This window comes from Stenella coeruleoalba (assembly GCF_951394435.1).
Source record: "Stenella coeruleoalba genome assembly, chromosome: 1".
Lineage (NCBI taxonomy): Eukaryota > Metazoa > Chordata > Mammalia > Artiodactyla > Delphinidae > Stenella > Stenella coeruleoalba.
Window position 1 is genome coordinate 110,713,117 of NC_137169.1, and position 27,576 is coordinate 110,740,692.

General features: G+C 53.3%; 4 protein-coding genes across 5 annotated transcripts; 1 reads left to right on the forward strand and 3 right to left on the reverse strand.

The window, feature by feature from the left end:
• Positions 1–556: 556 nt before the first annotated feature.
• On the reverse strand, positions 557–10,082 carry CRTC2 (CREB regulated transcription coactivator 2). Its single transcript, XM_079922946.1, has 14 exons — positions 9,918–10,082; positions 7,061–7,162; positions 6,867–6,985; positions 6,246–6,305; positions 5,555–5,623; positions 5,281–5,384; positions 5,151–5,180; positions 4,915–4,979; positions 4,764–4,813; positions 4,389–4,633; positions 3,620–4,026; positions 2,033–2,302; positions 1,327–1,513; positions 557–1,195 (listed from the first exon to the last, which is right to left on the reverse strand). Exons 1-14 carry the CDS (start codon positions 10,068–10,070, stop codon positions 975–977), a joined length of 2,082 nt encoding a protein of 693 aa, XP_079779072.1. The 5' UTR covers positions 10,071–10,082; the 3' UTR covers positions 557–974.
• Positions 10,083–10,703: 621 nt separating this feature from the next.
• SLC39A1 (solute carrier family 39 member 1) lies at positions 10,704–14,786 on the reverse strand. The gene is made up of 4 exons (XM_079926698.1): positions 14,704–14,786; positions 13,759–13,977; positions 13,469–13,599; positions 10,704–12,344 (listed from the first exon to the last, which is right to left on the reverse strand). Exons 2-4 carry the CDS (start codon positions 13,943–13,945, stop codon positions 11,688–11,690), a joined length of 975 nt encoding a protein of 324 aa, XP_079782824.1. The 5' UTR covers positions 13,946–13,977; positions 14,704–14,786; the 3' UTR covers positions 10,704–11,687.
• A 4,267-nt stretch (positions 14,787–19,053) lies between these two features.
• Positions 19,054–24,368, forward strand: CREB3L4 (cAMP responsive element binding protein 3 like 4). Of its 2 annotated transcripts, none has more exons than XM_079932623.1 (10): positions 19,054–19,284; positions 19,710–19,821; positions 20,128–20,374; positions 20,519–20,640; positions 22,618–22,710; positions 22,844–22,950; positions 23,065–23,133; positions 23,242–23,326; positions 23,520–23,616; positions 23,746–24,368. In XM_079932623.1, the coding sequence occupies exons 2-10, from the start codon at positions 19,714–19,716 to the stop codon at positions 23,937–23,939; spliced, it is 1,122 nt and encodes a 373-aa protein (XP_079788749.1). In that variant the 5' UTR covers positions 19,054–19,284; positions 19,710–19,713; the 3' UTR covers positions 23,940–24,368. The 2 variants fall into 2 exon arrangements, with proteins under 2 accessions (XP_079788749.1, XP_079788748.1); XM_079932622.1 differs by having other exon boundaries at positions 19,710–19,887; positions 23,746–24,364.
• Positions 24,369–26,821, reverse strand: JTB (jumping translocation breakpoint). The gene is made up of 5 exons (XM_079932645.1): positions 26,253–26,821; positions 26,054–26,091; positions 25,767–25,849; positions 25,232–25,311; positions 24,369–24,683 (listed from the first exon to the last, which is right to left on the reverse strand). Exons 1-5 carry the CDS (start codon positions 26,333–26,335, stop codon positions 24,527–24,529), a joined length of 441 nt encoding a protein of 146 aa, XP_079788771.1. The 5' UTR covers positions 26,336–26,821; the 3' UTR covers positions 24,369–24,526.
• Between the last annotated feature and the right edge of the window lie 755 nt (positions 26,822–27,576).

Below are 27,576 nucleotides of genomic sequence, written 5' to 3' on the forward strand. Positions count from 1 at the left end.
TCAGAGGGCTAGCAACCCAAGCCAGAGAGAGGAAACCTCTTCAGAACAGGTTAGCACTCAAGCATCTGAATGAATGAGTGGAGAAGAGTGGGGAGGGTGAAGTGAATTCATGCATTGTGAGGGGGCAGGAATGAGACCTAGGAGCATGGGGTCAGAGGCTGGCCAGGTATCACTGCTAACTTCCAGGTCCTCTGGGCTTAAAGGGCCATAAAGAAGAGGGAGCCAACCTGAGACCTACCTGGCGTCAGTAGTTTTTAAATCCTCTCTCCTTAGGAGCCTTAGCACTGAGGCCAGCTACCCGGGAAAACTGGGATCATTCTACCAGAAAAATCCAGAGCCGAGAGCTCAGCCAGCAGTCACCTCTTCATCTCCTGACTCACTGCCAGGCCCTCAGGGTTGAGGAAGAGCAGTAACTTGTCCGGCCAGTCACAGCCCCTGTCCCCTGATGCTGCAGCAAGGCCCTGGACAGATGAGAGGGCCCGTGCCCCAAGAACTCCCTCGATCCCGACCTGCATCCCAAACAGCAGCCAACGACACCAAGGGTTTGATATGATTTTTTTATTAACATAATATATTTAATAAAAAATAATATCCACTCTGGCTCTCTCCTCCATTGCAAGGGGAAGAGTGGTGAGGAGGGGCTGGCACTGCCCACCCCTAGGCATCCGGACAAGCCCTGCCTCCAGGGCTCCCCTCTACCCCCTGCTTTCCAACAGGCTCTGACCTCCAGACAGACGGTTCAAAGTTACAAGTGCTTTAGGCCCTCCCTTGAGCTCCCCCAAGCCCCATCCCTTGTGCAGAATTCAGGGGCCACCTGGACAAACCCCTTGCCTTTTCTCATTCTTGGGATCCTCCGTTCATGTTAGAAAGAGGATCTGGGGGCAGAGAGTGAAGTCTCTACTGGCCAGGGGGAAGGGAGGAAAGGGACAGTGATGGGGGACAGGGCCAAGAAGAGGGATGTCGATGAGGTGCCCTCACTGCAGCCGGTCACTGCGGAACGAGTCCTCCACAGCAGGGTCAGGCAGCAGGGCACAGGGGTCGCTCAGCATGTTGAGCCCCTCCAGGCCCAGAGGCTCCATGCGCAGCTCCTCCTCCAGCCCCAGCCCCAGCTCCAGCCCAGCTGCTGACACCTCAAAACCGGGCACTCCAGCCAGGGCCGCTGAAATCTCCTTAGAGAAACCGGGGGAAGGGTCTCCTGTGTGGGCAGAAGAGATGAGTGAGGACCCCATGTCTTGCGAACTCTCCCAAGACCCCCTCAGTCTCCTGCTGTGCCACCAAATGTATCACGCCCTCCTTCCATCCCCCATCACCACCCACACCTCTTACCTGTGAGGATGATGTTAGGCCCTGAGCCATGGCGGGAACAGTGGGTTAAGTTCTGGTGGTTGAGGGCATGGGGGTCCTGGGGGCCACTCACTGGCCCCTCACCGCCTAAAAATCCAGGCCCTTCGGAAAAGCCAGGGGGATCCAGCGCCAGGCTGGTTGATGGGTTCTCCATGCTGAACTGCTCCAGCTATGGACACACAGACAGGCCTTGAGAAAGCAGGCTTCAGAACAGGGTGGTCCTGCCTGCCTTTGCCTAGCTCTGCTAACACATCCTCTTTGCCCAGTAATATTCATACACCTCCCCCTACCCCACCCCGCTTCCCACCTCCACCATGGGAACAAAAGCAGAGACGGCGGGAGATGGCCACAAGCACAGCGACAGAAGTGAGCACGGGGCCCAAAGTAGGTGTGGGCACCGTACCTACTGGGACAGAGCATGCGTGTGCCAGGAAGACAACGGGTCAAAGCAGTAGTCATCAAAGAGCAAGCTGCACGGAGGTAGCTGGGGGAGAGGGGCAGGAGTCGGGGTCAAATGCAGGAAGAGAGGAGCCCCAAGTTGGCGGTACTGTGTTACCTGGGGGCAGGTAAGAAGGCTCTCCCCCACCTAGATCTCCCAGTTCAAAATGCCCCCCTCGATACCACTCAGGCTCTTTTGGCCCACTCCCAGCCCCTCCCCTGCTTCTGAGCTAGGGACCCGGGTACTCACGTTCCCCAGGCTGAAGTCACTCATCGGCCGGTGGTAAGACTGTTGCCCATGCCCACTGGGGCTGGGTGGGTACAGTGTCCCATAGTGCAGCTGCCTGCCTGGGGGCTGCCCACCGGAGGGCTGCACTGAGCAGGCCTGAGAGGGCAGCCCTGGCTGCTGCAGAGGCTTTGGGGTGGGTGGCTGGGTGGGCAGAACCAAACTTGGGGGACTGTACGGGTATGGAGGCAGCCGCTGGTCACTGGGCAGCTTACTGGTGTCCAGGGCGACGCCCTGAAGAAAAGCAAGGAGAAAGGGGGAAGCTTACCCCTCAATGTGCCCCCTGAGAGGAGCTCTTTGTCAGGGCTTCCCACCCTTTTAAGCTGCGACCATTGTCAACACAAACCCAAAAGCGTTCCATTGGGCATCGCTGGGGTGCAACTACTCTCAAAAATGCGTCTCAGGATGAAAGTGACTGAGAGAGGTTAACACAAGGATAATTTTGAATCCACTCCAGGAGTCAACTATTCCTAAACCTTGGTACTTTAACTACTGTTAGTAAGCAACTACTTGTGACACACCTCACAAGGGACTGATCACACAACAGTGACCTTGAGAATGGCTGTTCTAAAGCCTTGAAGAGGCCAGAGGGACTGTGAGAGGAAGGAGGGAGGAAGGAGGGAAGCTAGGCTTTTAGTCCAAGTTCCCAGAGAGCAGAGCCCTTGCTGGCCTGAGCTCAGTCTTTCCTACAGAAAAGGGGACCTGCATAAAGATGGAACATAGAACACACATTCCAGGGAAGAACAACAGAGAAAGAAAGGGAAAGTAGGGGAGAGGAGAGGGGAAGAAGAGCGTTAGGGTGAAAGAAGGGGAGCAGAGAGAACAGAAAAGGGGAGCAGTATGGGGAGGGAGGGAAGAGCTAAGAATGTTGACACTCAGGAAAAAACCCTAAACCAAGAATTTTTAGTAATGGTCCCAACTCTTCCCTAACATGCTGTGTAAACTTGGACAAGTCACTTCCCTTCTGGGCCCCAGCCTCCTCATCTGTAAGATGAAGGGACTGGGCTCCATCCTCTGACAGTCTCTGACTCTACGAAATCTATGAAAGAAGGAGAGGAGATGGGAGAGCGGATGGGACAGGATGGAGGCAGGAGAAAAAAGACAGACAAGGAAAGAAGGATCGGAACAAAAAAGAGAGAAAAGGGAAAGGACAAGCTATCATTTGTCGAGCATGCACCCGGGCTAGGCATGGTGCTGCGTACTTTCCGTATGTGATTTCCTTTGATTCTTACATTGCTGTCCTGGTTTTACAGACGAGGGTGCTGAGGCTCAAAGAAGTTAAATAACTGTCCAAGGAGACTGCTAGTAAGAGGTGGGGCCAGGATTTGAAATCAGAAAACTTAACCCCAGGGTTTGTATTCTTAAGCCAAGAGGAGACAAGGTGGCTAAGAGTGGGGCAGGCAGAGGACGGAGGAATGCAAGGGGATGGATGACAGCAGGAGTACAGGAGTTAAGAAGAGGTATTTGAGGAAAGCAGGGTGGGAGGGAGAGAACTTGGCAGGAGAAGGAAGGGAAGGGAGACAGACATGTAGGGAAGGCAGCCACGCATACCTGAGTGATGGAAGACAAGGTGGGTGACATTGTTGGCGAAAACTGTTTGGGCAGTTGCTGTTGGGACCTTCTGGCGTCGGCTGGGCCCGCGGGCAAACTCAGGGGACTGAGGGGCACACGGCGGTGGCGGGGAGAGGCCCCAGGGGTAGAAGCTGGGTAAGGGGGGGCACCCAGCACCGGAGATGAAGCAGAAGAGGAGGAAGAGGAGGAGGAGAGGGCCGGGGCGCTGAGTGAGGGGTGACCCAGGGAGGTGGTGGACAGTGCATGGCGGGCCAAGGAGGAGGCAGGCAGTGAGGGGTGACTGTGGGAGCCCTGGAGCTGGGGCTGAGGACTGCTCAGGGAAGCCTGGAGGTTGGGATTGCTTAGGGAAGACTGCAAGGATGGGTGGCTGAGAGGTGAATGAAGTCCTGTAGGCACAGACAAAAAACCAGAGATGCCAACATTACTGATGGGAACTGGGCCCCTTTCTGCCCAGAATGGGTAGCAGTGGCCAGACTATGGAAGTGGCAACACAATGTCCTCCCTACTCTGTCCCTGACAGTCAGGATGGCATTGCCCGCTTGGGGGTTGCTCTCCATCTTCTTTCTAGGAAAAGCCACACCTACCAGTTCTCACTGGCAGAAAACTGCTGTGAGGGAATCCTGGGGTACACAGGTGAAGGGCTGGTGTGGGCAGTCACAGGAGAATCCCAAGGTGCTCGAGCCTCCCACCCCTTCGTCCCTCCAGCTAGACAGCACCCCAGGGACACACAGCCAAGACAGCCACTCACCTGGTGCATCATAGCCTGGGCCCAGGCCCAGGCCCCCGCTGATGCCCAGGTGGGTCATGGTGTGGGTCAAATTGGAGGTACTGTTGCCCCCACTCAGGCTGGGGTAGACTGTCTCCTCTGGGTCCAGGGGGGTGGGCAGCGGTGGGGGAAAGTGCAGGTTGGTGAGGTCAGGTAGGGAGCCTCCCGTGTTCATGGCAGGTGGGAGGACAGGCACAGTGGCAGGCTGGTCAGGAGATGGAAAGATGCTGGGGAAGGAGAGGAAAAGATGTAAATGGGGATGGGGGGCAGTGGTCAGGGAAGGGCAGAGATCAGCCCTCCACATTTCCCTTTGCTTCCCTCCTCCACCCGCTCAGCTGACCTCCGAGAGATACGTACTTAATTCCAGGGACTTCACAGGACCGAGGTCGGGAGGAGGATGAGGACAGCTGAGGAAAGAAGGAAGAAGGTGGCAAATGAGGACAGAGCTCAGTGGAGGACCCTGAAGACCCGTCCCATGGAAAGAAGAGGGACAGTGGGCCACGCCTACCTTCTTAGCATCCCATGGTTTCAGCAAATGCTTGTCATCTGGCAAGTTCTCCTCAATAGCAGGGACTTGAAAGAGAAAGACTGGTGATGAGAGGGTTGAAGAAGAAGGCAGGACAGGAAGCAGACGCAAGTGGAAGGGCTCCCACCCCCTGGCCCTGAACAAAGCTCCCAACACCAGCCCAGAGATTCTCTGGCATTCAGTACCCGCACATATCAAATGCGGTGAGGAACACATACCTTTGGAGTCCATTTCGCCATCCAGAAAACCTGCAAAGGATACGGTGGAGCTGGCTGCAGTGCCCACTTGCCTACCTGCTTCAAACAAAAGCTCCACGGCTACTCCCTCCCCTGGGACATGGCCACTTACCTCCCCGGCGGCTGGGCAGGACGCTGGGGGGTGCAGGGCCTGGATAAGTGTCCTGAGGGCTGGGGTTCATCACACTTGTGTGAAGGGCAGAGTCAGAGCTTGTCCTGTGGGGGGAAAAGAGATGAGCTGCCACCTGTGACAGTCTTCCTGGTCCTCATGCCCTGCTCAGTAGGGGAAAACACTAGCTGGGCTGGGACAGGGTGGGGTGAGAGAGCAGGGCCCCAGAAACTACAGATAAGAAGAGATGTGGCCTAAAGAAGGCAAGGGCCATCACCTGTTAAGTGCAGATGGTAGTCGAAACAACTGCCCCTTCTCTGCAGGGAAATTGCCCCAGGGCATTGTCCTGGGATGGAAAAACAAAGTGATGAGGAGGAAGGCTAGCAATGGACCAGAGGGCAGGCATGGGGGTTGGAAAGTGTGGGGCAGCCAAGAGGGCTGGGCACCCAGGATCATCATGCCTCTTTCTTTCTGGTTCTGCTGATATCTGTGATCCGTGAACCCTCTCCCCAAACAACCTAGGAGATCTGGAAATAACTCCTCTCTGCCAGGACAAGCTGAATAGGAATCCTGGAGCCCAGCCACTGTGCTGGGTGTAAGTCTTAGGGATGAGATGGACAGGGGAAGGGTTCAGAAATCTGAATGCCAGAACACTGCACCTGGCACCCACTCTTGACAGGAGGCAGCCATTTTCACCTGCCACCCTACCATTCTCCCCTCCCCCCACACACACCCCAGCTGCCATTAGTCCTACTCTGGCTGGACTGGGAGGCTTGGCCACACGTGTCAACATGGCCAAGACTGGACTCTGACCCACCTACTCCACCTACCCCCACCCCTCCCAGCCCTGCCATTACGGGAGGAGGTACTGCTGAAAGCCTGGCCCAACGGGCCCAAACCCAAGCCCAGCTCCCGCCAGAGACAAGTCAGAGAGTGGGCAGGAGATCCTGCCCGCCCTGGACACTGACCTCCGCCAGCTGGACTCCGGGGGAGGAGATAAGTAGGCAGGACTATAGGGAGAGCTGTCAATGTGAAGAGCACCAGTTAAGGGAAAAAGTGAGGAGGGGGTGGACGGGAGAGAGACCAGATGAGAGAAAAATAACAGAAGGCAGCAGACGAGTTGTTTCAGGAAACAAACACCTTTCTCCTCCTCTACAAGGGGCAACGATAGGGGCAAAGAATGGAAGAGAAAAAGGAGCTGGAAAATATAGGTGAATATCTAGGCAGGGTTTGGGGGAGACAGGTCTGTGGAGGTCTCTGAGACTGAAAGCTATGAACAGAAATGTGAGCAGGAGGGAAGCAAAATCCCTGTAGCATGAGACGTATCACGGAGCCCTGCCTCCAGCAGCCAAGAGCAAGCTGAAGTGAGGACGGTCAGAGATGGAGGACACAGTCTCAGGAGGCGCAGCTCCCTGTCACAGCAGCCAGTGCTGAAACACGCACCAAATGTCACTTTTCAGGGAACCTGGGTGAAGGAGAGCTCCCGCAGGATGGCACTGGACAACACTTCAGGTCCCTTTTCCTACCATGAGTTCCTGAGGAACCCCACCCCATTGCCCTCCAGACTCCGCAGCCCCTCAGTGAAGGATATGTGGCGGGGGTAGCGGCGAAGTGGGGACACCATTCTTCGGGGATCTCGCTGCACCCGTTCCACCAGCCCGTGGTGCCGAGTGCTCCGGGATGAATCCAAAGGGGAGTGGAGGGGGCTCTGCCAAAAGAGACAGGCAAGTCAACAGAGGGAGGTGCGTGAGAGCCTGCGCTCCCCCAGCTGGTGTCCACTCACCTGAAACTCAGCCAGGCCACAGCCAATCTGGTTCACGTTGGGCAGAGAGCCACCATAATGGGAGCTCCTTGTGTATGCCAGTCGCAGTTTTTGGGCCTGTAACTGAGACATGGAGGACAAATGGGAATGTCAGGGAGGGTCCTGAGCACTGTTCCTGTGGCCATCCTTGCCATCCCTGTCTCCAGGACATGCTACTATTGCTGCTGCTTTTAAGAGATCTGCCAGAAGAAAAGCCAGTACTGGGGAGAAGGTCCACTGAGACCTGGTGCAAACAATCTGCCCTAGCTCTTCCTCAGGCTGCCCCCATCAATGCTATCACTAATGCCTGGCATCACCCTGCCAGGTGGAGCCTGATACTCTGCTCAGGGCCTGTCCTAGTCGGCATCAGTCTAAACAGAGTCCCTGAGGGGTTGCCAGGAGCCCCTAGGCTAGTCACATGGGTTAACTCCTGGGGAAGGGTGCCTATTAGGCACCTCTGCTTTCCCTTCCAGATGTGTCCAGGACTAACTGGAAGACAAGGGAAGGGCCACAGGTGGATGCCATAGAGCCATAGCTGCCAGCCTCTTTCCTCCCCACTCTGGAGGGCAGGCACAAGCTCCTGGGCTCTGCCATTTGCCCAGCCTCAGGAAGGCTACACAGAGCCTGTACCTCCCAAACTAGAACAACTAAGGAATGATGGCTCTTCGAACTGGAAAAACAGTGCCAAAACAAAGAAGCATTCTTCTACATAGTCCTAAAGCCCCTGAATTGGTAGGGGAGCCTGGAGAATGGGGGTGAGAAAAGCAGTAGCCCACTCCAGCCTGGCCCAGAGCTGTCTCCTTGGCCTCATCCTCACTTTGGGGAGATACGTCTGGCACCGGAGTAAGACACCACAACCCTCAGCCTGGCATGGTTTTAGTCTGCCTAAAGGTCTCATGTCCCTCTGTGAGAGGTGAGCACCTACTTCTAAGACTCAGCTACTGCCACCCCAGCCAAATGAGACCCAGGGCAGCTGATGAGTGGTTAAGATTCTAAGAGCTTCCAGGGGTCACACCGTTGTGCATAGGGCAACAACAGAATTGACTTTCTGTTCCAAGAGGTCAGTCCAGTGAGTTTAGCAGGCACTATGCTGACCTTTGGGCCACTTCAAGACTGCTACTAATATACATGATAACCCCAGTTTCCAGGAGTATAGGCCCCAAAGGCCACATCTGCCTCAAATGAGACTTCCCAGCTGGCCAGATAACAGGCTGAGCTCCAGGTCTCTAATCCCTAGCTTTAGACTCTTGGGTCCCCAGGCCCTGGACATGTATGCCCACTAGATTTTTTTATGTGCAGAAGAAAAGTTACCCAACAGGGGCAAGGTGAGTGGAGGGGACCTTTTGACAGACCAAGGCACCACAAAGAAAGAAGGCCCAGTTTTGAGCTTTTGTTTGTACCTATAAGCCCTAAGATCCCACCATTCCTCCGTTGTCAGATGGAGGTCAGCCTCTGGCCCACCTTCCTGCCTCTGCCCCCACTTTGATCAAAAGCTCCTAAAGGGGGGACAGTCCACAGTTAGATCATGGTCCTCACGGCAGTTAGAGGGGGTTATGCACACACACACACACACACACACACACACACACACGATTTGCTTCCCCACCTAACTTTCTCTGTTCTGACTCCCAAAAACTAGGACACATGGTCTCTAGAGACTTAAAAGAGTAAAAAACACAAAAAAGACTAACAGAGTCAAGGGAGACACACACAAAAATACAACCAGAGTTACAGTCATAGGCAGGTTCAATCAAAGGCAGTCAGACGAGCAGAAAGAACTTTGAAATGTGGTATTTATGTTCGGCCATCCATCACCCCTTAAATTCCTTCTAGCTCCCTGCCATAAGGGATCACTGCAATATCCTCACCTGCTGTTTTGAGAATAATGTGTCCCTAAATTAGGACTGCACACCAGCTGGGCAAACTCCCACCCCTCTCTCTCTCTGACATCCAGCCCTGGGAAGCAAGAAACCAAGATCAGGGGGCTTCAGAAGCAACGCCGCCAGGATTCCTTCTTTCTGGAACTTCCCAGGAATGAATATTCCCTACACACAGAAGACCCTCCAAGGCACCCCATAACTGACCCACAAAACAGTCATCTCTCTAGAAAGTTCAGCTAACCATCAGGTTCCACATAACCTATAGCCAACTGGTTACCCTCTTTCAAGATCCAAAGCCCTATCTCTCCTCCAAGGCGGCCAGGGCAAAATACCACCAGTCTGTGAGCAATGGACCTCACCTTCATTCACGTCAGGAAACCACAAGAAGTATTTGAAAAAGGAAGCAACGGGACGGGACGCAGGAGGGGACTTCCTGGCCCACTATACCCAGCGCTGCCGTTCAAACCACTCAAGGGGCCCTTTCCCGGAGATACTAACTGCCAAGAGTAGCACAACAGGGCAGAGGGACCAGATGAGAGGAGATCACCAACTGAGAAGAGCCAGACTAGGGCAAGCAGGCCATCCCCCAACCCCATAACCCAACATAGAAGATGCTTCAGCAGAGTCCCTGAGAGAACTCAATCAGAGATGCACAAGGACCACCCACCTCCTACCTCCGCCGGGCTTCGGGGACCATCTCCTCTCTCTGTCCACTCCTGCCTCACTTTCTCAGTTCCCATTCGTTCCCAAACCCTCCAGCCTATCTGGAGTTTCGACCTCCTCCCGCAAAACCCGTCTTCCTGCCCCCCGGCCCTCCACCCGTGCCTCCCAGACGGAGGCGCCCGCTACCCCGGCCGCGTTCCGCCTCTTTCGCTGTGGCTCCCGCCCCCGCCCCGCCTCTCGGCTCCCCGTTCGAGAAGTGCTCTGCTCCGCTCCCGCTTGCCGGCGCGGCCCCTCACCCGGGTGGAGCCGATGTCCATCATCACCTCCTCGAAGGCCGCCGTCTCCTCGGCCTGACGCTGCTTCTGCAGCGCGATCTTCTCACTAAACTTGCGCGGATTGGAAGCTGAGGCCGTGGCCGAGCCGGGCCCGTTCGCCCCCGACGTCGCCATCTTCCTCCCCCGTCCCTCCCCGCCACCCTCCCAATACAAGCCACGGCCTGCGCCGCGGGCCCCGGCCCGGCTCTTCCAGCCGTAGCCGCCGCCGCCGCCGCCGCCGCCTCAGCAAGCACCGCGAACCCGGCCCCAGCCTAGCCCTGACCTGCTGCGCGCGGGGACCGCCGGGAATTATAGTTTGTTTACGTGACTCCTTCGCAGCCGCAGTCACGCAATACGGGAGAGGAAACGGACACCATTTCCCAGCTGCCCTGTTGACTCCGGGAACTGGGGACTTTGCTCCTCCCTCTCGGCTCCTCCCTGCGCGGGGCAAACTGGGAAGAGTAGTTCTGCATTGGTCCCGAGCCTACAAACGCGAAGGGGCGAGGGATTAAAGAGAGGAAAGGAAAAGGGAGGAAAGGGAAGGGGTGGAGACAGGGAAGGGGTGGAGACAGGGAAGGAAGCAGGAAGAGACAAGAGGAAAAATTTGGTCATCTTCAGGGAAGGGAACTAGAGGGGCCTGAATGTAAACAGTGAGATCAGGGATATTCAAACAGCCCTAAACATCTGGGAGTCAGGCCCTCTCAGACTTGCCATGTGCCCACCCCTTTCCCAAGACAAATGAATCAGATACCGTACAGATGTGTAGAAACTTGTTTTATTTGGGTAACATGTCCCAAAACAGGTCAGTTAGTAAAATAGATTCTAGAATATATGGCCCTATGCACAGCCCTCCCGCCCCAAAAAATAACCCTGGGGGCGAGCCTTCCCCTTCCCCCTTGGGATCCTCTGGTATAAAAAAGTTTTGGCATCTCAGTGTTTATCATCTAGGCACGGGGCACCATGTCCATTTTCAGTATTCCTAGGGTACAGCAGTAGTGGGGGACGGTAGCTCTGCCAACCTGCCCCCCACCCCACCTCAGCAAACATTTCTGTCCCACCCCACAATCTGGGACCAAAACAAAGAGCAAGCAGACCCCTTCCACTGAGGTTCTGGGCAGGGCTCAGTGCCATCACTTGTGCTTTGAGAAAGTGGGAGGGGATTTATTTGGCACTTTAAAAATACAGGAGTGACCAGGGCTGGAGAAGCCAGAGAAGGTACCAAAACTGGCAGGAAGATGCCATTTGGCAATAGTCCCCTGGGAGAAGGGAAGAGGAAGATAGATATGAAAGTAGGAGCTAAGAAAAGTTGGAGGGGTCCACTCCAAGTGACAGAGGGCTGAAATGGGCTAGAACCAACAGGACTGCTGACTCTGGGCCTATGCCCTCTCTATACCTCTATCCCACAGCAGCTGGGTACCCACCTCTGGCCTCCCAACTACCAGCTTGTCCCTATATGTAGTGTCTGATCCCTGATACCAGCACTCAGTGTCTTCCCCAACACTAATGTCCCTTGATCATGTCTCTAGTGACTTGACCATCTTTTGTCCCTTGGGCCTGGGGGCCAGGCTCTTGTCTGCCCACTTCCCTCTCATTGGCCAAATAGTGCCAAAGGCTCCATCCTTACCTCCCAGAGAACTCTTTGGTCCTCAGTACCTCCCTTCCCCACTCCTTCCTATTCCCCACACACTGGGAGAGGGGGAGGAAGGTCAAGGGCACGTGATACCCAACCTCCCGTGCGTATCTTGGAGCCCCCTAGACTTGGATAAAGAGCAGGCCAGTGAGCAGGGCAAAGCCTCCTAGGAGCAGAATGACCTTGAGGATTCTCTGCTCAGAAGTGGCCAGCTCCTGGGGCAGGATTTCCAGGAAGGTGATATAGAGAAAGGTGCCAGCCGCCATGCCCTCCAGCACAGACTGAGCCAGCTGGTGCAGTGGCCCTGCTGACTCTGCCAGAGCTGCACCCAGTCCAATGCCCAGGGGTGTCATGCATGAGAAGAGGATCCCACAGCCAGCCACAACCTGTGCTCGCAGGTGGCTCTGCAGCAGCCGCAGGGATAAGCTGACTGCCAGGATACCCTTGTGGAGCAGCAAAGCCAGGCACAACTCCATGGCCCGAGCCCGGTCTCGCTGCAGCCCCACTGCCAGTCCCTCAAACACTGAATGCAGGGCCAGGGAGAAGACCAGTACACAGGCACGTAGGGCTGAGGGGGCTGCCGGGGCTCCACCTGCCTGTGGGACCTCTGGTCTGTCATTCCAGTGCTGCAGCCCACCATTCGCTGTTCCCAGCAAAGCCCTCATGTCCTCTCGAGGCGGTGGCCCCGACTGTTCCTTGTAAGCCATCGTGATCTGCTCCATCACCAGGACCAGGAAGAAGCCCATGGCCAGGATGAACTCTTGTAGGGGGAACTGGAGCTGTGGGCAAAGGGGACAGCGTGGACTTCAGGAGACAGGCCAAGAATGGGGAGGAAGAGTCAGATGCAGAGTTTAGTGGAGTCCCAGTTACACAGACCTGAGTTCCCACACACAGAGCCACTCTCAGTTACACAAAAATATAGTCACTTGGTGCCATAGATACCGTACAGATTATGGTGTCACTCCCAGTGTTACATGTAGATCATGGTTTCTCAACTTTAGTACTATTAACATTTCGGATTGGATAATTCTTTGATGTAGAGGGCTGTCCTGTGCACTGTAGGATGTTTAGCAGCATCCCTAGCCTATACCCATTAGATGCCAGTTAGCAAGCCCTCCTTCCCTGAGTTGGGACAACCAAAAAGTCTCCAGACATTATCGAATGTTTTCTGGGGAGGTGGGGGTGAGGGTGGGAGGATGACAGGGGTGGGCAAAACCACCCCCAGCTGAAAGTCACTGAGGTAGATGGACACAAAGTGTCACATTGGCCCACTTTCCCAAATGCTCACACACAGAGCCACATACTGTCATGGGGACAATCAGGCTTACACACAGTCACACAGAGACACAAGTCACTCAGTCACAGACGAACAGTTACATTCAGTGTTACTTCCTCACTTCCTCCAACTGTCTCAGTTTTTCCAATAAGACTGTCCTATGCCTTGGACTTAATCTTCCCCACATCCTACTTCCTTGAGTTATGTAGCCTTTCGGTCAGCAACACCGGGTCCCTGGAAATTGCCTCCTACCTGTCCCAGGCCTGTAGGGACCTCTATCTCCAGCCCTTCAGGAAAGGGTGAAGGGTGAAGATGATTCTTGGAGGGCTATTAACTTCCTGGAGGCTGAAACTAGAGAAACCTTACAGATAGGTCACACACCTGGTAATAGGGTTCCTCACACTGTCACAAAGGGCACATAGGGGTCACATAGGGACTGAGAGGGTGAGAACCTATAGAAAGAGTTATGCTCTATGACTAAAAATCACAGCTCATGGGGTCACAAGCCAAGAGCCTTCCATACAGTTGTGGAGTGACACATGGACAGATCCATACAAACCACCGCTCCCAGAGGTATGTGATTGAACACCACATACAAAGGGTCACATGCAGATGACCGGGGCTCACCGTCACATGAAGGGCTGCCAGGGCCTCATCTATGGCAGCCAGGTAGTCAGGCAGCAGGTCCAGGAGACATGTGGCCAGAAAGACACCACCCGCAAAGCAGCTTACCAGACTCAGGGCTTTTTGGCGGGAGGCTGGGCAGGAGTGGAGCACAGAAGGGAATGAGCAAATGAGCCCCACTACTCAACCTAAGCAATAGTCACTCTTGCCGTCCCCTCTTAGGTCACCTTCCTTAGCCCCAGAGCCTTCCCTCCTCCAAGCGTCCATGGCAGCAGGGAAAAGGAGAGGCTTACCTGAGGCTTCAGGGTTAGCGCCGGGCCGGCGCAGCACGCAGATGGGCACCAGACTGCAGATGAGAGTGAGTACCAGCAACAACACCAGGGCCCCCAACTTCACCTCCAGTCCCATGGGCACTGGGGGCTCCGAGGCTGCTGCCTCGGGGCGCCACACCAGGAGCTCTGGCTCTCCCCAGGGCCCCATGGCGGCTGTGGTAGCTCCAATGACTCTCAGACCTAGGAAGACAGGGTGAGTGGGGGAGTGGTCACAAGGGAAATATGGGGCCAAGGAAAGAGGAAGGCTGGTCAGCAGAACGCAGCTCCCTCACCCCAGCCACTCTGTGACCTTCCCTATCCCAGTGTGACTCATCCACTCGTGTACTGGGAATATCACTCTTTCCCCTCAGACTTTATCCCTTTCAAGTGACTTTTTCAAGTGACTCATTCAGGGACCTAGCAAGGGGGAAGCTGAGGCATGAGGACTGTGTGGATATCTCATTACCCTTTCACGCGGAGCTCCCAGAAAACTAGAGAGCTGGGGTCCTCTAAGCAAAGGAGAGGTCAAGCCTCCTTTCCAGGAAGGAATGGATGAAGCGAAGAGGGTTCAGGGAGAGATGTCATGGGTAGCTTCGTGGACCACCTGAACAGGGAGAGCTGGGGTGCTCTCCCGCTCCCATTTCCCCAGCGCCATCCCCCCGAGAGCAGAGAGCGACCGTTTCAAGCCACAGGCTGGGATGTCGGGGCAAACGACCAAAGAGGGGCCCTAGGCGTCTGGGGTCCCGGGGCGGGCTGACCCAACAACTGAGGGCGGTGTCTGGAAGTCCGGGCTCCGGGAGGCGGGGTTTGAGGCCGCCAGCGTGCCGGGAAGCTGAAGAAGAACGTGAGAGCCCGGACTCCAGCTCGTAGGCCCCGAGAAGCCTGGGCGGCCGACCCAGATCCCGCTCTCTGGGATCCCGCACTCACCTCTCGAGGGTCTCACTACAAGGCACCCGCTCTGTTCCGGCCTCCAGTCGGGAATTCCCGCCCCCTCCCCATCGTTTACCCCTCCCCCCGCAGCCGCGGCGTACCGACCCCCCAGTAGCCAATGACAGCGCTCAGAGGGCGGGGCCATACTGGGAGTGACGTGAGCTAGGAGCAATCAGAGACCAGCAGCCAGAGCCCGGCTGAGCCGAAGACAACCGGGGCGGGGCAAGGGAAAGGAATTCGGAGAGCACCTAGGGGCTGAGGGGCTGAGGGGCTGAGGGGCTGAGGGGCTGAGGGGCTGAGGGCCTGGGACGCTGTGGTGGAGGTCTGACCAGCGAACGTGGCCGGTCAACGAAGGCTTCCGATCCTTTGAAGATTCTAAAAGAGGAAGCTAGAAACCCCGCGGTCAAGGCTGGTGCGCCATACGCAACCCCCGCATTCCCAAGTCTTCCGCCTCCCACATCTCTGAGGATATTTGCCTGGTCTTGGGCCGAAGTCTTCCTATCTCTCTTAGAAGATTCTAAGATCCCCTTCTGGGCACCTGGGCACCAAAGGGAAAGCATTCCCTTCTTAGGACTGACTTTCTTGCTTGACTCCCTCGCCAGCACCCACAAGGAAGAAAAAGGACAAGGAAGAATTGGAAAAGGGGAATAGCAAAGTGAGAGTATTTCTTGAAAATCAACCCTTCTTGAACTACCAATGGCCGGAGCTGACTTCTCTGCACCTTCTGCCTGCAAGTGGGTAAAAAAGTGGCGGGACCCTTCTCAGAGGTTGCTGAAACCCCACTCAGTGAGGAGCTTCTCTCGGCACACTCCAGCTTATCACCCTTACCGTGCCTCGAGGCATCTGGCCGGGGTTCTCTCCAGTCTCATCTGGAACTCTCCAACTTCTCTCCCTCCAGCCCTGTGGGCCTCCTTTCTGTTTTCTGTTCTTTGAATGAACCAGGGTATTTTCGACTCTGGACCTTCACTGCTTCCTTAGCCTGGATACTCTTGGCCCACATCACTGTGCTATCCGAATCCTCTTCTAGTTTCATGGGAGGGTAGGGTGCAAAGGAGGAAAATGAAGGGGGGGTCAGTCTATTTTTTTTTGCAAATGTGAAAAGGCCTCACCTAAAGAAGGGACATGGTGATGCCTCTGAGAAGGCTCTGGAAATGCAGGCCAGCAACTTCCTTAAGAAAAGGGAATATCAGGACTTCTTGGTGGAGGGGGTCTAGGAGAAAAGAATCATACAGGATTCTAAGATCAGGATGTAAGTGAAATGTGGTATTGGTGTCCTGTCACTTAATGAAAGTATCGTTGCTGTTCCAAGCTCTTCATTAAAAGATAAAAATTACTGGGACTTCCCTGGTGGTCCAGTGGGTAAGACTGCACATTCCCAATACAGGGGGTCCAGGTTCGATCCCTGGTCGGGGAACTAAGATCCCACATGCTGCGGGGCAACTAAGCCCACGTGCCACAACTACTGAGCCCACATGCTCTGGAGCCCACACGCTGCAACTAGAGAAGCCCATGTGCCACAACAAAAGATCCCGCCTGCCACAACTAAGACCCGACACAGCCAAATTAAAAAAAAAAAAAAAAAAAAAAAAGTCCGGGTCTTCCCTGGTGGCGCAGTGGTTGAGAATCTGCCTGCCAATGCAGGGGACATGGGTTCGAGCCCTGGTCTGGGAAGATCCCACATGCCGCGGAGCAACTAGGCCTGTGAGCCATAACTACTGAGCCTGTGCATCTGGAGCTTGTACTCCGCAACAAGAGAGGCCGCGACAGTGAGAGGCCCGCACACCGTGATGAAGAGTGGCCCCCGCTCACTGCAACTAGAGAAAGCCCTCGCACAGAAACGAAGACCCAACACAGCCAAAAATAAATAAATAAATAAAAATTAAAGAAAAGTCCGTATATCGCAACTAAGAAGCCCACATGCCACAACTATAAGCCCACATGACCCAGCAAAGATCCCATGTGCCGCAACTATGACCCAGCTCAGCCAAAATAAATAAATATTTTAAAATAAAAAAGATAAAAATTACTATTAGGGAAAACTCCAGATTATTCAAGGGAATAATATGCATGCACTGGTTTGTCTGTCACAAATTATGCTTTCAAGATTACTGTTAATTAGTAAATTAACAAGGAATCATGGACTGGGAGTCAGGACACTTGGGTTCTAGTCCCAGCTCTACCTTAATTGATGTGTGATCTTAGGCAAGTCATTTTCCCTCTCAGGAGCTTGATAAATCAGGTGGAAGAGGGAAGTTAGACTAGCAGATGATGCCAGAGTTTCCATCCAGTTCTAACAGAGGCTGAGAGCAGTCAGCCCTCCCTATTCACAGATGCGGAACTGCTACCACGAATACAGAGGGCTGCCTGTACTACATCATTTTACTTAAGGGACTTGAACATTTGAGGACTTTGGTGTCCGAGGGGGATCTTGGAACCTATCCCCCACAGATAAGCAGGGATGACTGTATATCTTCCACTTAATCATCTCTACACATGCAGCCTGCAGGAAGCCCTTTGAAAACTTTCTTCCTCTAGGAAAGATCTCAGCAAGGACAGCTCCGCTTTCCTTAGAGCTCTGCATGAATCTAGGAAGCCTGCTTTGTCTCCTCACTACTTGAGCAAGATGCGGGGAGATGAGCAGGAAAGCCAGAGTGGGAAAATTTGAGAAAGCCCCAGCAAGGTAGCTTCGTATAGTGCAAAGAATATGGGCTCAGGCATCCAAATCTTGGTTCAGCTACTTACAAAGTGTGAATGAAAAATGTTGCCTGCCATGTGAGTAAACAAAGGATGTTGCAGCCATCAAGCCACTACAGGCGCCTGGTAAGCCCAGAGAGAACTCAGGATGGATAGGAATGGGCTGCCCTGCTGCCAGGCCCTCAGCCACTGCAGCCACCTCCAAAGGTGTGCCCTGAGGGACTTGGGATGGGATAGAACAGGAAACTGGCCCTAGAGAGCTAAGGTGTAAATCAAAGGAATAATTTCAGTGAGCCCAAGCTCTTACATTTTCCCATACATAGAGTGCTAACTTCATTAACTTGAGATATCTGGTTTTCTTTAATTAATAATAATCCTTTGATGTTCCTAATACGGGGTCTTTGTTGCAAAAACTGCTGTATATCCTGGTTCCTCCCTTACCTCTTTGGAGCAGTCCCTTAGAGCCATCTGAGAGGCTGCCTCCCAGGCTTGAATTCCTCAGAAAGACTGCTAAATAAAACAAAATTCTCAACTTTTAGGTTGTGCAATGTTTTTCAGTCAACAAGAGTAATCTTGAGAAAGTTACTTAACTTCTTTCTGCCAGCTGTGAGTTGTTATGAGAATTGTATGAGTAACATGAAAATACCTGACCATATATCAGTTACTTAATAAATATTATATCCTGTTCTTATCTTCACCCTCAGCTCATTTAAATTTTCACGGGAAGAATACCAGTTTGAACTCTGGATCAACCCAAATTTTTGTGCTTTATTCACTCAGCTATCCTTTATTTGAAGTACTGATGGGGAGGCAGGCAGATGAAAAATCATACCTATATCAGTATTATCCTATATCCATTATTTTATTTAAAGTGAATTCCTGGGTCATCAGTCTCTGGACCAAGGCAAAATGCCCTGAGTTTCGGTATTACTACATTCTAGTCACGTATCTGTCTTCTCATTGGTAAAGTTAGTAAAACATTACCTGCCCTGTCTACCTCAGCGCTGCTTACAAAAAACATTTTGTAAACTATACAAATGCAGGACACATATTGCATATTGTCGTTGGTAATCATACGCAAAAAATAAGTCATTCCCAAACCAAATCCGAATGATTTTTTAACCTCTTGCAGTTTTCTAGGCCCTTGTCCCTCCGTTAGTTAACAGAGTCCTGTGAGTGTGCGTATATAAGTGCTGTTCTTTATCAGTAGCATAATGCATGGATTACGGATTTGGACAACCTGCGATTGCGCGACTTTCCGGGCCCGCTGAGTCAAAGTGCTGTCACGTAACTTGGGTCAACAGGTTATTTACTCCCTAACACTTCGGAGTCACGTGGCAAGTGAAACCAAACCAAGCCTCAGCCCACATTCCGGAAGTTCCCCCGGCGCCCCCCCACACATACCCCACCCCTTCCCTACAGTAAGTCTTCTGGCTCTTACCCTCCCTCAGAACCAAACCCCCGCCAGACAAATAAGTGCTCCGGCCGCATTGGCCCCACTCCTTCTCTGACAGCCCGTTCCGACCAGTTATGGTGGAGCCTGCCTCGAGACGGTAATCCCATTGGCTCAATGCACTACCCCTCAAAACCTCTGGATGTCTTTAGCGTCCAATCAGACTCAAGTGTGGGAAGAGCGCCACGGGGTGGGGGAAGGGATGCCTCTGTCAGTCTTCGGCAATCCTATGGACTCTTCCCTCCTTTGTTTTCAACCCCGCCGTGGTTTCCCGCCTGTAAAACTGACGTCCAGAGGACAGGCACTCAAGCGTCCTGTGCTCCAGTCACAGCCATCTCTATCCTTCCCTGAGGAGCCAGCAAACCCTCAGGAAGATTTGCTATCGCTAGGAGAAACTGAGGCAGAAAGGGCAGGCTGCTGTTTTAAGACCGGTTTGTGCACGCTCCTCCTCTTAACCCCCTGCTCCAGCTACTGCGTCCCTATCGTGGCTCCTGGCTAGGTGCAGCCCACTTACGTAGTGTAAGGCTGGGGGCGGGGTTTGGCTAGGCAGGTCCAGGATGCGAGATCCTGGAGGAAAGAAAAGGTGTAGTGTTTGGGGCCATCAACGGGCTAGGCTGGCTTGGCAGGGCTGGGCTCTTCGGAACAGGTAATACCCAGGGGGGTGCCTGTTGGTCTGAACCAGAGAGATAAGGCCGAAGGCGAGAGCTCCGGGTGACAGGTGAGGGGGCTGCACAGGTGAGGAAGGGGGATAATGGAAGAGGGAGAGGAGCCCAGAAACTGGGGGGGGTGGGGGAGGGGGAGAGCCATCATTCTCCTTCTGCAACTGCCCCCCTTCCCCCCCCATGCCTCCCCGCAGAAGCATGGATTTCAGAACCCCTGACCTGCTGGAAATGTGGCTGGAGCCTCCAGAAGACGTCTTCTCAACAGGATCCTTCCTGGAGCTGGGACTCCATGGTCCACCTTCAGAGGTCCCAGTAACTAGGCTACAGGAACAGGGGCTGCAAGGCTGGGAGTCCAGTGGGGGCCATGGCTGTGTGAGTGTGATGAATGGGAGTGGGTGTGGGTTGAGACAACTCTGTGATAAGAAGTCCAAGAGGCTTCAGCTTCCGCTTAGAAGTCTGAAGACAGAGCCCCTAAAATAGACATGAGCTGTAACTATCCTCATGTCCAAGGACAGAAGGGACTGAAACTGAAGCATGAAGGATCTAGTTTTGACGTCAGATAGGACTTCCAGAATTCTTCCTTATCCACATATACACCCTCTTCTACTGTAGGGTCTTCAAGAGAGTGAGCCTGAAGATTTCCTGAAACTTTTCATTGATCCCAATGAAGTGTACTGCTCAGAAGCCTCTCCTGGCAGTGACAGTGGAAGCTCTGAGGATCCTCGCCATCCAGACAGTCCCCCTGCCCCCAAGCCACCCAGTTCCCCTGCCCTCTATGAGGTTGTCTATGAGGCAGGGACCCTAGAGAGGATGCAGGGGGAAGCTGGGCCAGCTGTAGGGCTCATCTCCATCCAAATAGGTCAGTGTTCTTTGTGGGAAGCGGACAATGGCCCTTCAGGCCCAGCCCTAACCCTGGGGTTAAGGGAGTTTCCCCAACCTGTGCCACTACCCAGGGCCTGCGGCCATCCATCTCCTTTCTCCCAGCCACCTATGTTTCCCTCAGATCAGTGGAGCCCACCGTTTATGGTGCCTGATGCCTGTGTGGTCAGTGAGCTGCCTCCCGATGCTCATGCCCACATCCTGCCCAGAGCAGGCCCTGTAAACTCAGTGCCTCCTGCAGCCCTGGTGAGTCCTGGGGGTCAGCTGGGTTCAGTACTCCCTGATACACAGAACTGGGGAGAAGGGGATGAGGGAGGGGAAAACTGATGCTGAACACTGTCTTTGCCCTAATTTTTGTGGCATCAGGCCTGAATGCCAGGGAGATGTGGGCAACTTTAAGAGCAGGAAAAGACAAGAGAGACAGAATCCCTTGGGGGTAAGGGGGTGATGCCTCAGTTAAGGAGAGGGTGGGCTGAGCGAATCCAGGGATAGGGTTTGGAGAAAGCCCAGACCCATGAGCATTGCCTGCTCAGCTAGGGCCATCGTCTCGGCTTTGGGTCAGGATGTGGAAATGTGACAGGCCACCTGGGAATCCAACTGGTTACTGGGCACAGAATGTAGAAGCAACTGCAACTACGTTTTTTACTGGAACAGTGGTTCACCAGGCACCCACTGCCCATGGTTACAGTGTAGGGGAGTAACACATCACATACCTTCCCAAGGCTAGCTGGGCTGGTTCCTGCAGCGGGGATGAGGAGGGGGTCTTGCCCAGGTCACTGTTCCTCCCTTTATCCTGAAAAGAACTCCTTGTGTGCAAAAGGCAGGGAATAGGTTCTAGCCTCCCTGAAAATCTGTGGTTGAAGCTGAGACCAGAAGCCAAGCCAAGCATCTTAGAATCTTGGGCTGAGGAATCTTAAAAAGTCTGAGGCATCTAAATTTGAGTGTGCGTCAGAAACACTGGGGAGTTTGTACTGGACCACCGGGGAAGTCCTGGTTTTGTTTTGTTTTGTTTTTGGTTTTGTCCCTGGTGGTGCAGTGGTTGAGAGTCCGCCTGCCGATGCAGGGGACACGGGTTCGTGCCCCAGTCCGGGAAGATCCTACATGCCGCGGAGCGGCTGGGCCCGTGAGCCGTGGCCGCTGAGCCTGCGCGTCGCAGCCTGTGCTCTGCAACGGGAGAGGCCACAACAGTGAGAGGCCCGTGTGCCGGAAAAAAAAAAATAATAATAAAATAAAATAAAACCCTCTAGGGGAATTCCCTGGCAGTCCAGTGGTTAGGACTCTGCGCTTCCACTGCAGGGGGCACGGGTTCCATCCCTGGTCAGGAACTAAGATCCCACAAGCCACACGGCGCGGCCAAAAATACATACATACGTACATACATAAATACCTCTAGGCCTCATTTTTAGAGATTTTGATTAGGTGGATTGGGAGGGACACCCCTCTAACGATTCACCAAATAGTCACAGAGGCAAGAAGGGAACATCAGAATAAGGCAGAGATAGAAGTGGTTTAGCTAAAAGCCAAAGACCATCAACAGGCAAAAGCAAATTCCTCTTGAGTCACAAAGTGAAGCCTAAATCGTTCAAAAAGAAGTATTAGTTAGAAAAGCAAGTTACTCAGTTGATGGGCTCACATTAACCAGACACCTGTCTATGTTCCCCACATACTTTGTTATGAGAAGTTGTTCAATCTGGTTGCCTTTGGGGAATTCTTTGAGAGGGGACAGAACTTCAGTCTGAAAGTTAGGGCTCAGCCCCTAGGGGAGGATGGGCCATCGCCCCAGGGATCTCCTTGTGGTTGGCAGGTCATGGTAACACTGTGCCAAGCTGAAGTTAATGGCTGACAATGAATCATTTGCCTGCTGTAAGGTCAAGCAAACCCTACCTTAGTGAGTTACTCCACATCCTCTTCCAATACCCACAAGGTCTCCGCAAATGTGGACCAGAATAGGCCCTTCCTAACTTGCTGTGATTGCCAAGGTCTTAAGTCTGTGGGCAAAAATATGACAAAACCACCTTTCTCCCTTGTCAGCCTCAGGAAGTCCCTGTGGTTTAATCAACAGTCTGTCTGCATGAAGGTCCCTGCCCCTCATCTCATTTTACGGTTTGTTATTCCTCAGTGCAAATAGGAAACTCTCTCCAGGAGGCATGCAAGGGGAACAGCATGAGTACTGAAAATGGGATGACCCTCTCTCCATTCTCATCTTCTCTCGTCCCCCACCAGCTGCCCTGTCAAACCTTGTTCCTGACAGAAGAGGAGAAGCGTCTGCTGGGACAGGAAGGGGTGTCCCTACCCTCTCACCTGCCCCTCACCAAGGTAACACGCTTCCCCAAAGGGTATCGTAACCCAGCGGCTCTACCATGGCCTCTGAGGAGCCAGGATAGCAGGGGAAGAGTTGAGGAGTTGGGGGAGGTTAAGGGCCCGGGACTGACACACCCTGGGCCCCCAGGCAGAGGAGAGGGTCCTCAAGAAGGTCAGGAGGAAAATCCGTAACAAGCAGTCAGCTCAGGACAGTCGGCGGCGGAAGAAAGAGTACATCGATGGACTAGAGAGCAGGTATGTTTGGACTCACATTTCTGGATTCACGACTGGGCCCCCTTCCTCACCAAGGCAGGCAAGGTCAGGGACTCATGATTACAGAGCCTTATCCTACCTTTCCACCCTTCCTAGGGTGGCTGCCTGTTCTGCACAGAACCAGGAACTACAGAAAAAAGTCCAGGAGCTGGAGAGGCACAACATGTGAGTGAAAACATAGTGCGTGTGTTGGGGTAAGGGTGCAGCACACAGGGATACCATTCTTGGGCCCTGGTTCCCAGGAGATCTAACTCTTCATTCCTCGTTTCCCAGCTCCCTGGTGACTCAGCTCCGCCAGCTGCAGATGCTTATTGTTCAAACCTCCAACAAAGCTGCCCAGACTAGCACTTGTGTTCTGGTACCATTAATCTATTTCCCATCTCCCCTGCCACCTCCTCCATCTTCTGCCAGGTTGCCATCCTGATGCCCCCACTCCATAGCCAGACCTATCTTCCCATCCCTGATGACCCCAACTGCCCCCTAGTCACTCTGCCCTCTACTCCCTTCCCTTATTGTCCCCACAGCCCAAATGTCCTCTTGCTTCTTCCCAGATCCTTCTTTTCTCCTTGGCTCTCATCATCCTGCCCAGTTTCAGCCCCTTTCAGGGCTTACCAGAAGCTGGGCCTGAGGATTACCAGCCTCATGGAGGTGAGAGGCAAGGGCAGGAAAGGACTCTGTTTTCCAGAGTAGTCAAGAAGTGGGAGGGAGGTCCTGTTCTGTCTAGGATCCCCAACCAAGGGAGCACTATTCTACTGCCCTTTTTCCTTCACCCCACAGTGATTTCCAGAAACATCCTGACTCACAAGGACATGACAGAAAATCTGGAGAATCCAGCGGTGGAGTCCAGATTGGAGGGGTCACCTGGGGCCAAGGGTGTAAATGGCTCAACAAGGACACTGCTTGAGAAGACAGGAGGGAGGGCAGGCCCCAGCAGGCACATCAGAACTGTGCTGCATGCAGATGAGATGTGAGCTGTAACACCTCCTGGCCCACTTCCCAATCACAATAAGGAATCCAGGGCTCCGCTGGCTGTGGTTCTGCTTCCTCCTGGGGTTCCCACTCAGGGCTGTTTGGCCTCAGGGGTCTGAATCACATCAGGATGCCCTAGATGTCTGTACCCCATGGCTCAGTCTGCCTATGTCAAGGGGCACCTCAAATACTTTTGTCATGTATCTGTGATTTTATTTCTTCTTTGGGGATAGGGTTGAGGGGAAACTGACATTTTGGCTGAGAAATAAATTTTTTTTGCTAAAATTGTATCCTGACAGTTTTAAGTAATAGTAGAAGAGGGAGGAAGATAGGTACCTGGTAAACTGAGGCCTAAAGTTGCCACCCCCTTTCCCTCTCTACCCCCATGACTTCCTGCCCCAAACCAAATTACACTAGGGAAGGAAACGATTTTACTCTTTTTATTCTGCTCATTAATGATTTAGACGAGGAAGATGGGAGAAAGGGGGTGCCACCACAAGGTTCCAGAGAACCAGGGGCACGAGTCAGTTCATTCCCCTTTCTGTCTGAGGTAGGGTCTCTAAGACCCAGATGAAAGGGGAGGAGGTAGCTATATGGACTCAATTTGCTTCCGGACCTTTTCCAGCGCCTTTCTGTCCAGTTGTCGCTGACGAACAATGACAAGGCAAGCAAAGACCAAGGCCACACCTATGACAGTCCCTTCGAATTTCCAGAATAAGTGTTGTTCCATCAGAGCTGAGCGGCAGCTGAGGGCAAGAAGAAACAGTTATCCCCAGGGAAGACCAGACTGCCTCTCCCTCTAATCTCCCTCCTGTTTCATCCTCACCAAGATATATCTGAGGAGAAAAGAGGAAACCAGCGTCAGCCTTCTAAAGTGTTGACAGTACAGGGACTTCCCTGATGCTCCAGTGGTTAAGACTCCGCGCTTCCACTACAGGGGGCACAGGTTCGATCCCTGGTCGGGGAACTAAGATCCAGCATGCCGCATGGTGCGGCCAAAAATAAAAATAAAGGGTTTACAGTACATTAATCCCATTCAAATATTTAATTTATTTTCTGGTGAGATAAGCAGAGCTGGTATTAACCAGTTTTAATGATGAGAAAATATGGCCAATAATATAGTGCTGAGGAGTAGAGCTGGGACTTTGTTTCAAGTAATTTGCCTCCAAATCCCCTCCCCTTTCCAATATGCCATGCTACCTCCATACAAAGAGGAAGAGGCAGGACTATCTACCTAAAGTCACAGAAGCAAAGGGGTGATCTAGGAGGATTCAAGAAAAGAAACAGCACTTGCCTTTTGAACTCGCTCCTCTTAGTTGAGCTGCATGTGATTTTCTCCACATACCCTGTGGAACCACACTCGGGGGTGGTTTTCTGCCAGGAGGAAAGGACCAAAGCACTTGTTAGGAAGGGGCAGCAGGAGAAACAGGAAGGCTGCCATTCAGAATGGGCAGGTGTCCAAGTGCTACGGCTCAGAGCTGGTAGGCAACAGAGAACTAATGAAGAGTTCTCACGGGGGTGATGAGGTGGCGGTTACAGGATGAGAAGTACGTGTTACTAAGAACACTTCAGGGTCAATAGTCTACAAGAGGCAAGGGCAGGTTCCAGAACCTACTAGATTAAAAATGAACAGAACACGGTTATTAGCTGAACGTTGCCATTAACTTGGAAAGAAAAGGGCACATTTTCAGGGGCAAGACCAGTTTAGATTTGGACTCACACTGAGACTGCAAGGAAAAAAGACAAAAAGACAATGCAAAGCCATACTTAGATAGACAGTCCCTGTCTGATTCGATGTAAGAAGAAGGGGAGAGAAAACAGATACTCACAGCCTGGAAATTAGAACATGGAGCACACTCTTCCGCCACCACAAACTCTTCCACCAGCCAGCACGGCAAATTTGAGGTGCTCACTAGAGAGGGAGAGAAATGCAAGCCCCAGACCTCGTTCAGAAAATATTTCTCCCCTAAGTTCTGCACATCAACTTCCCATCACAGCTGAATGCCCTCGCTCCACGTGGTGCCGCCCTTTTCCACCTGATCTCTAGGTATATGGGAGGAGGTCAAAACAAAACAAAACAACTATAGGGGCGTCGGGTTCCCAGACCATCACCCACCTGACAGCTTCTCCTCCCGCACGGGAGCTTCTGCTTGGCTGAAGCGGGTGAGGGGGGGAAATGGGCAAAAGTCAGAAGCCGGAAAACAGGGAACCTCCCCCCACCCCACCCCCCCACCTCCACGGTCCAGGGACACAGGGGGCGGGGACGATCCGATCCTCCTGTCCCCTCCTTTTCCCTGCCCTCAGCCCCTCCTTACCAGAGCCTTAAAGTGAAAGCGCAGAGCAACCAGCAGAGGTGGCGGCCCTGGGGGAGGCCACGCCTCCCCGCGCCCGCTGGCATGGAGTGCTCAGTGTCCCACCTGTCGGGACAGAGGGACCTGCCTGACTGGCCTCCTGCCTCGGTCGGAACGCAGAGACCGCGCTTACACTGCAGTCCTCGGGGAGGTTCCAAGTCAGGGCTGCGAAATGCTGGGGTTGCCTATCAGATCAAAGGCTCTGTCAGTACGCCCCCATGGTCACGGCGAGAAAAGGCAGTACGCATTTTTCGGGTCCATGAGCTTCCTTCTTCGGACTGGTACGGTCCTCACGGAAGGCCGAGGGGGCGTAGAGCCTAGCACCTCCTCCACTCCGCTTCCGCTCCCGGCGCGGCCATCTTGCGCGCGGAGGATCCTGGGCGCGGGCAGGTTTTCCAGAGCTAGGCCAGTCATCGGAAGAAGAGGCCCTTGGCTTGCCTGATGGGCCTCGTAGTCTTCCGCTCGCTGCTCCCTGGGAATTGGATCTCCCTGCATGTGTGCAGCGAGATGCGACCCATTGGCTCGGCGCACCGTTGCATTATGGTCCTGGTAGTCTTTTGCCGGAACCGAGAAGATGGTGGCTGTCAGGCTTGTGGTCCTTCTCGATGCTCCATGGGCTTACGCCTTTTTGCCCCTCTGGGCTACGTGAACAGCGAAACATAAAAAGGAACTATACGTCGCCCTCTCAGGACTTTCCTCCCTCTTTAAAATCCGAGGACTCACCATTAAGCAGCAGGCTTTCCGATACCCCGCCCGCTTCCCGCCTCGAACGATGGTCTAGGGGAGAAGCTGGGTTGGCGGTCCAGGGATGGAGGTGAAACTGCACTTCCTCCTCCCTCCAGGGGCAGGAATACCAGAGACTCTCTGTGAATGAAGCCTTCCCCTGTCTCCGGGCTCCCACTCAGCTCTACTCAGATGTCACCTTCTCGCATGTTAATTGCTAAGTTACTCCCCAGAACCGGTCCTTTGAATAACCTCCTTAAATGTTCTCAGCGCTCCCTTGCTCCTACCTAATGCAATCAGAAGAGCGTGAGATTTGAAATCCCAAGAAGCGTTGAGTTTAGGTTCATAGGTTCAGGTGCTTATTAGCTACGTGACTTTAGGACGGTATCTTGTAGTCAATCTTCTGTGGAAAATGGAAATGCTAATGTGCATTTTCTAGGTTTATTTTTTTTTTGCGAGATGCAAATGAAATGTGTATGAAAATCCTTTATTCTCTTCTAATTATATTGCCTCACATTTCTATTGTACTTTTTGAATTCAACGTTTAACTCATTTTGATCCTTTT

Coding starts and splice junctions, on each gene's coding strand:
- CRTC2 (XM_079922946.1), bottom strand. CDS start 10,070: ATGGCGACGTCGGGGGCGAACGGGCCCGGCTCGGCCACGGCCTCAGCT. Junction 7,163..9,917: donor TGGACATCGGCTCCACCCGG/GTGAGGGGCCGC, acceptor TCCATGTCTCAG/TTACAGGCCCAAAAACTGCG. Junction 6,306..6,866: donor CGCCGCTACCCCCGCCACAT/ATCCTTCACTGA, acceptor TGCTCTTCACAT/TGACAGCTCTCCCTATAGTC.
- SLC39A1 (XM_079926698.1), bottom strand. CDS start 13,945: ATGGGGCCCTGGGGAGAGCCAGAGCTCCTGGTGTGGCGCCCCGAGGCA. Junction 13,600..13,758: donor CGCTAACCCTGAAGCCTCAG/GTAAGCCTCTCC, acceptor ACTCCTGCCCAG/CCTCCCGCCAAAAAGCCCTG. Junction 12,345..13,468: donor TGGCAGCCCTTCATGTGACG/GTGAGCCCCGGT, acceptor CTTTGCCCACAG/CTCCAGTTCCCCCTACAAGA.
- CREB3L4 (XM_079932622.1), top strand. CDS start 19,714: ATGGATTTCAGAACCCCTGACCTGCTGGAAATGTGGCTGGAGCCTCCA. Junction 20,375..20,518: donor GCTCATCTCCATCCAAATAG/GTCAGTGTTCTT, acceptor TGTTTCCCTCAG/ATCAGTGGAGCCCACCGTTT. Junction 23,327..23,519: donor AGACTAGCACTTGTGTTCTG/GTACCATTAATC, acceptor GCTTCTTCCCAG/ATCCTTCTTTTCTCCTTGGC.
- JTB (XM_079932645.1), bottom strand. CDS start 26,335: ATGCCAGCGGGCGCGGGGAGGCGTGGCCTCCCCCAGGGCCGCCACCTC. Junction 26,092..26,252: donor GCTTTCACTTTAAGGCTCTG/GTAAGGAGGGGC, acceptor CACCCGCTTCAG/CCAAGCAGAAGCTCCCGTGC. Junction 24,684..25,231: donor AAGAGGAGCGAGTTCAAAAG/GCAAGTGCTGTT, acceptor TCTTGCCCTCAG/CTGCCGCTCAGCTCTGATGG.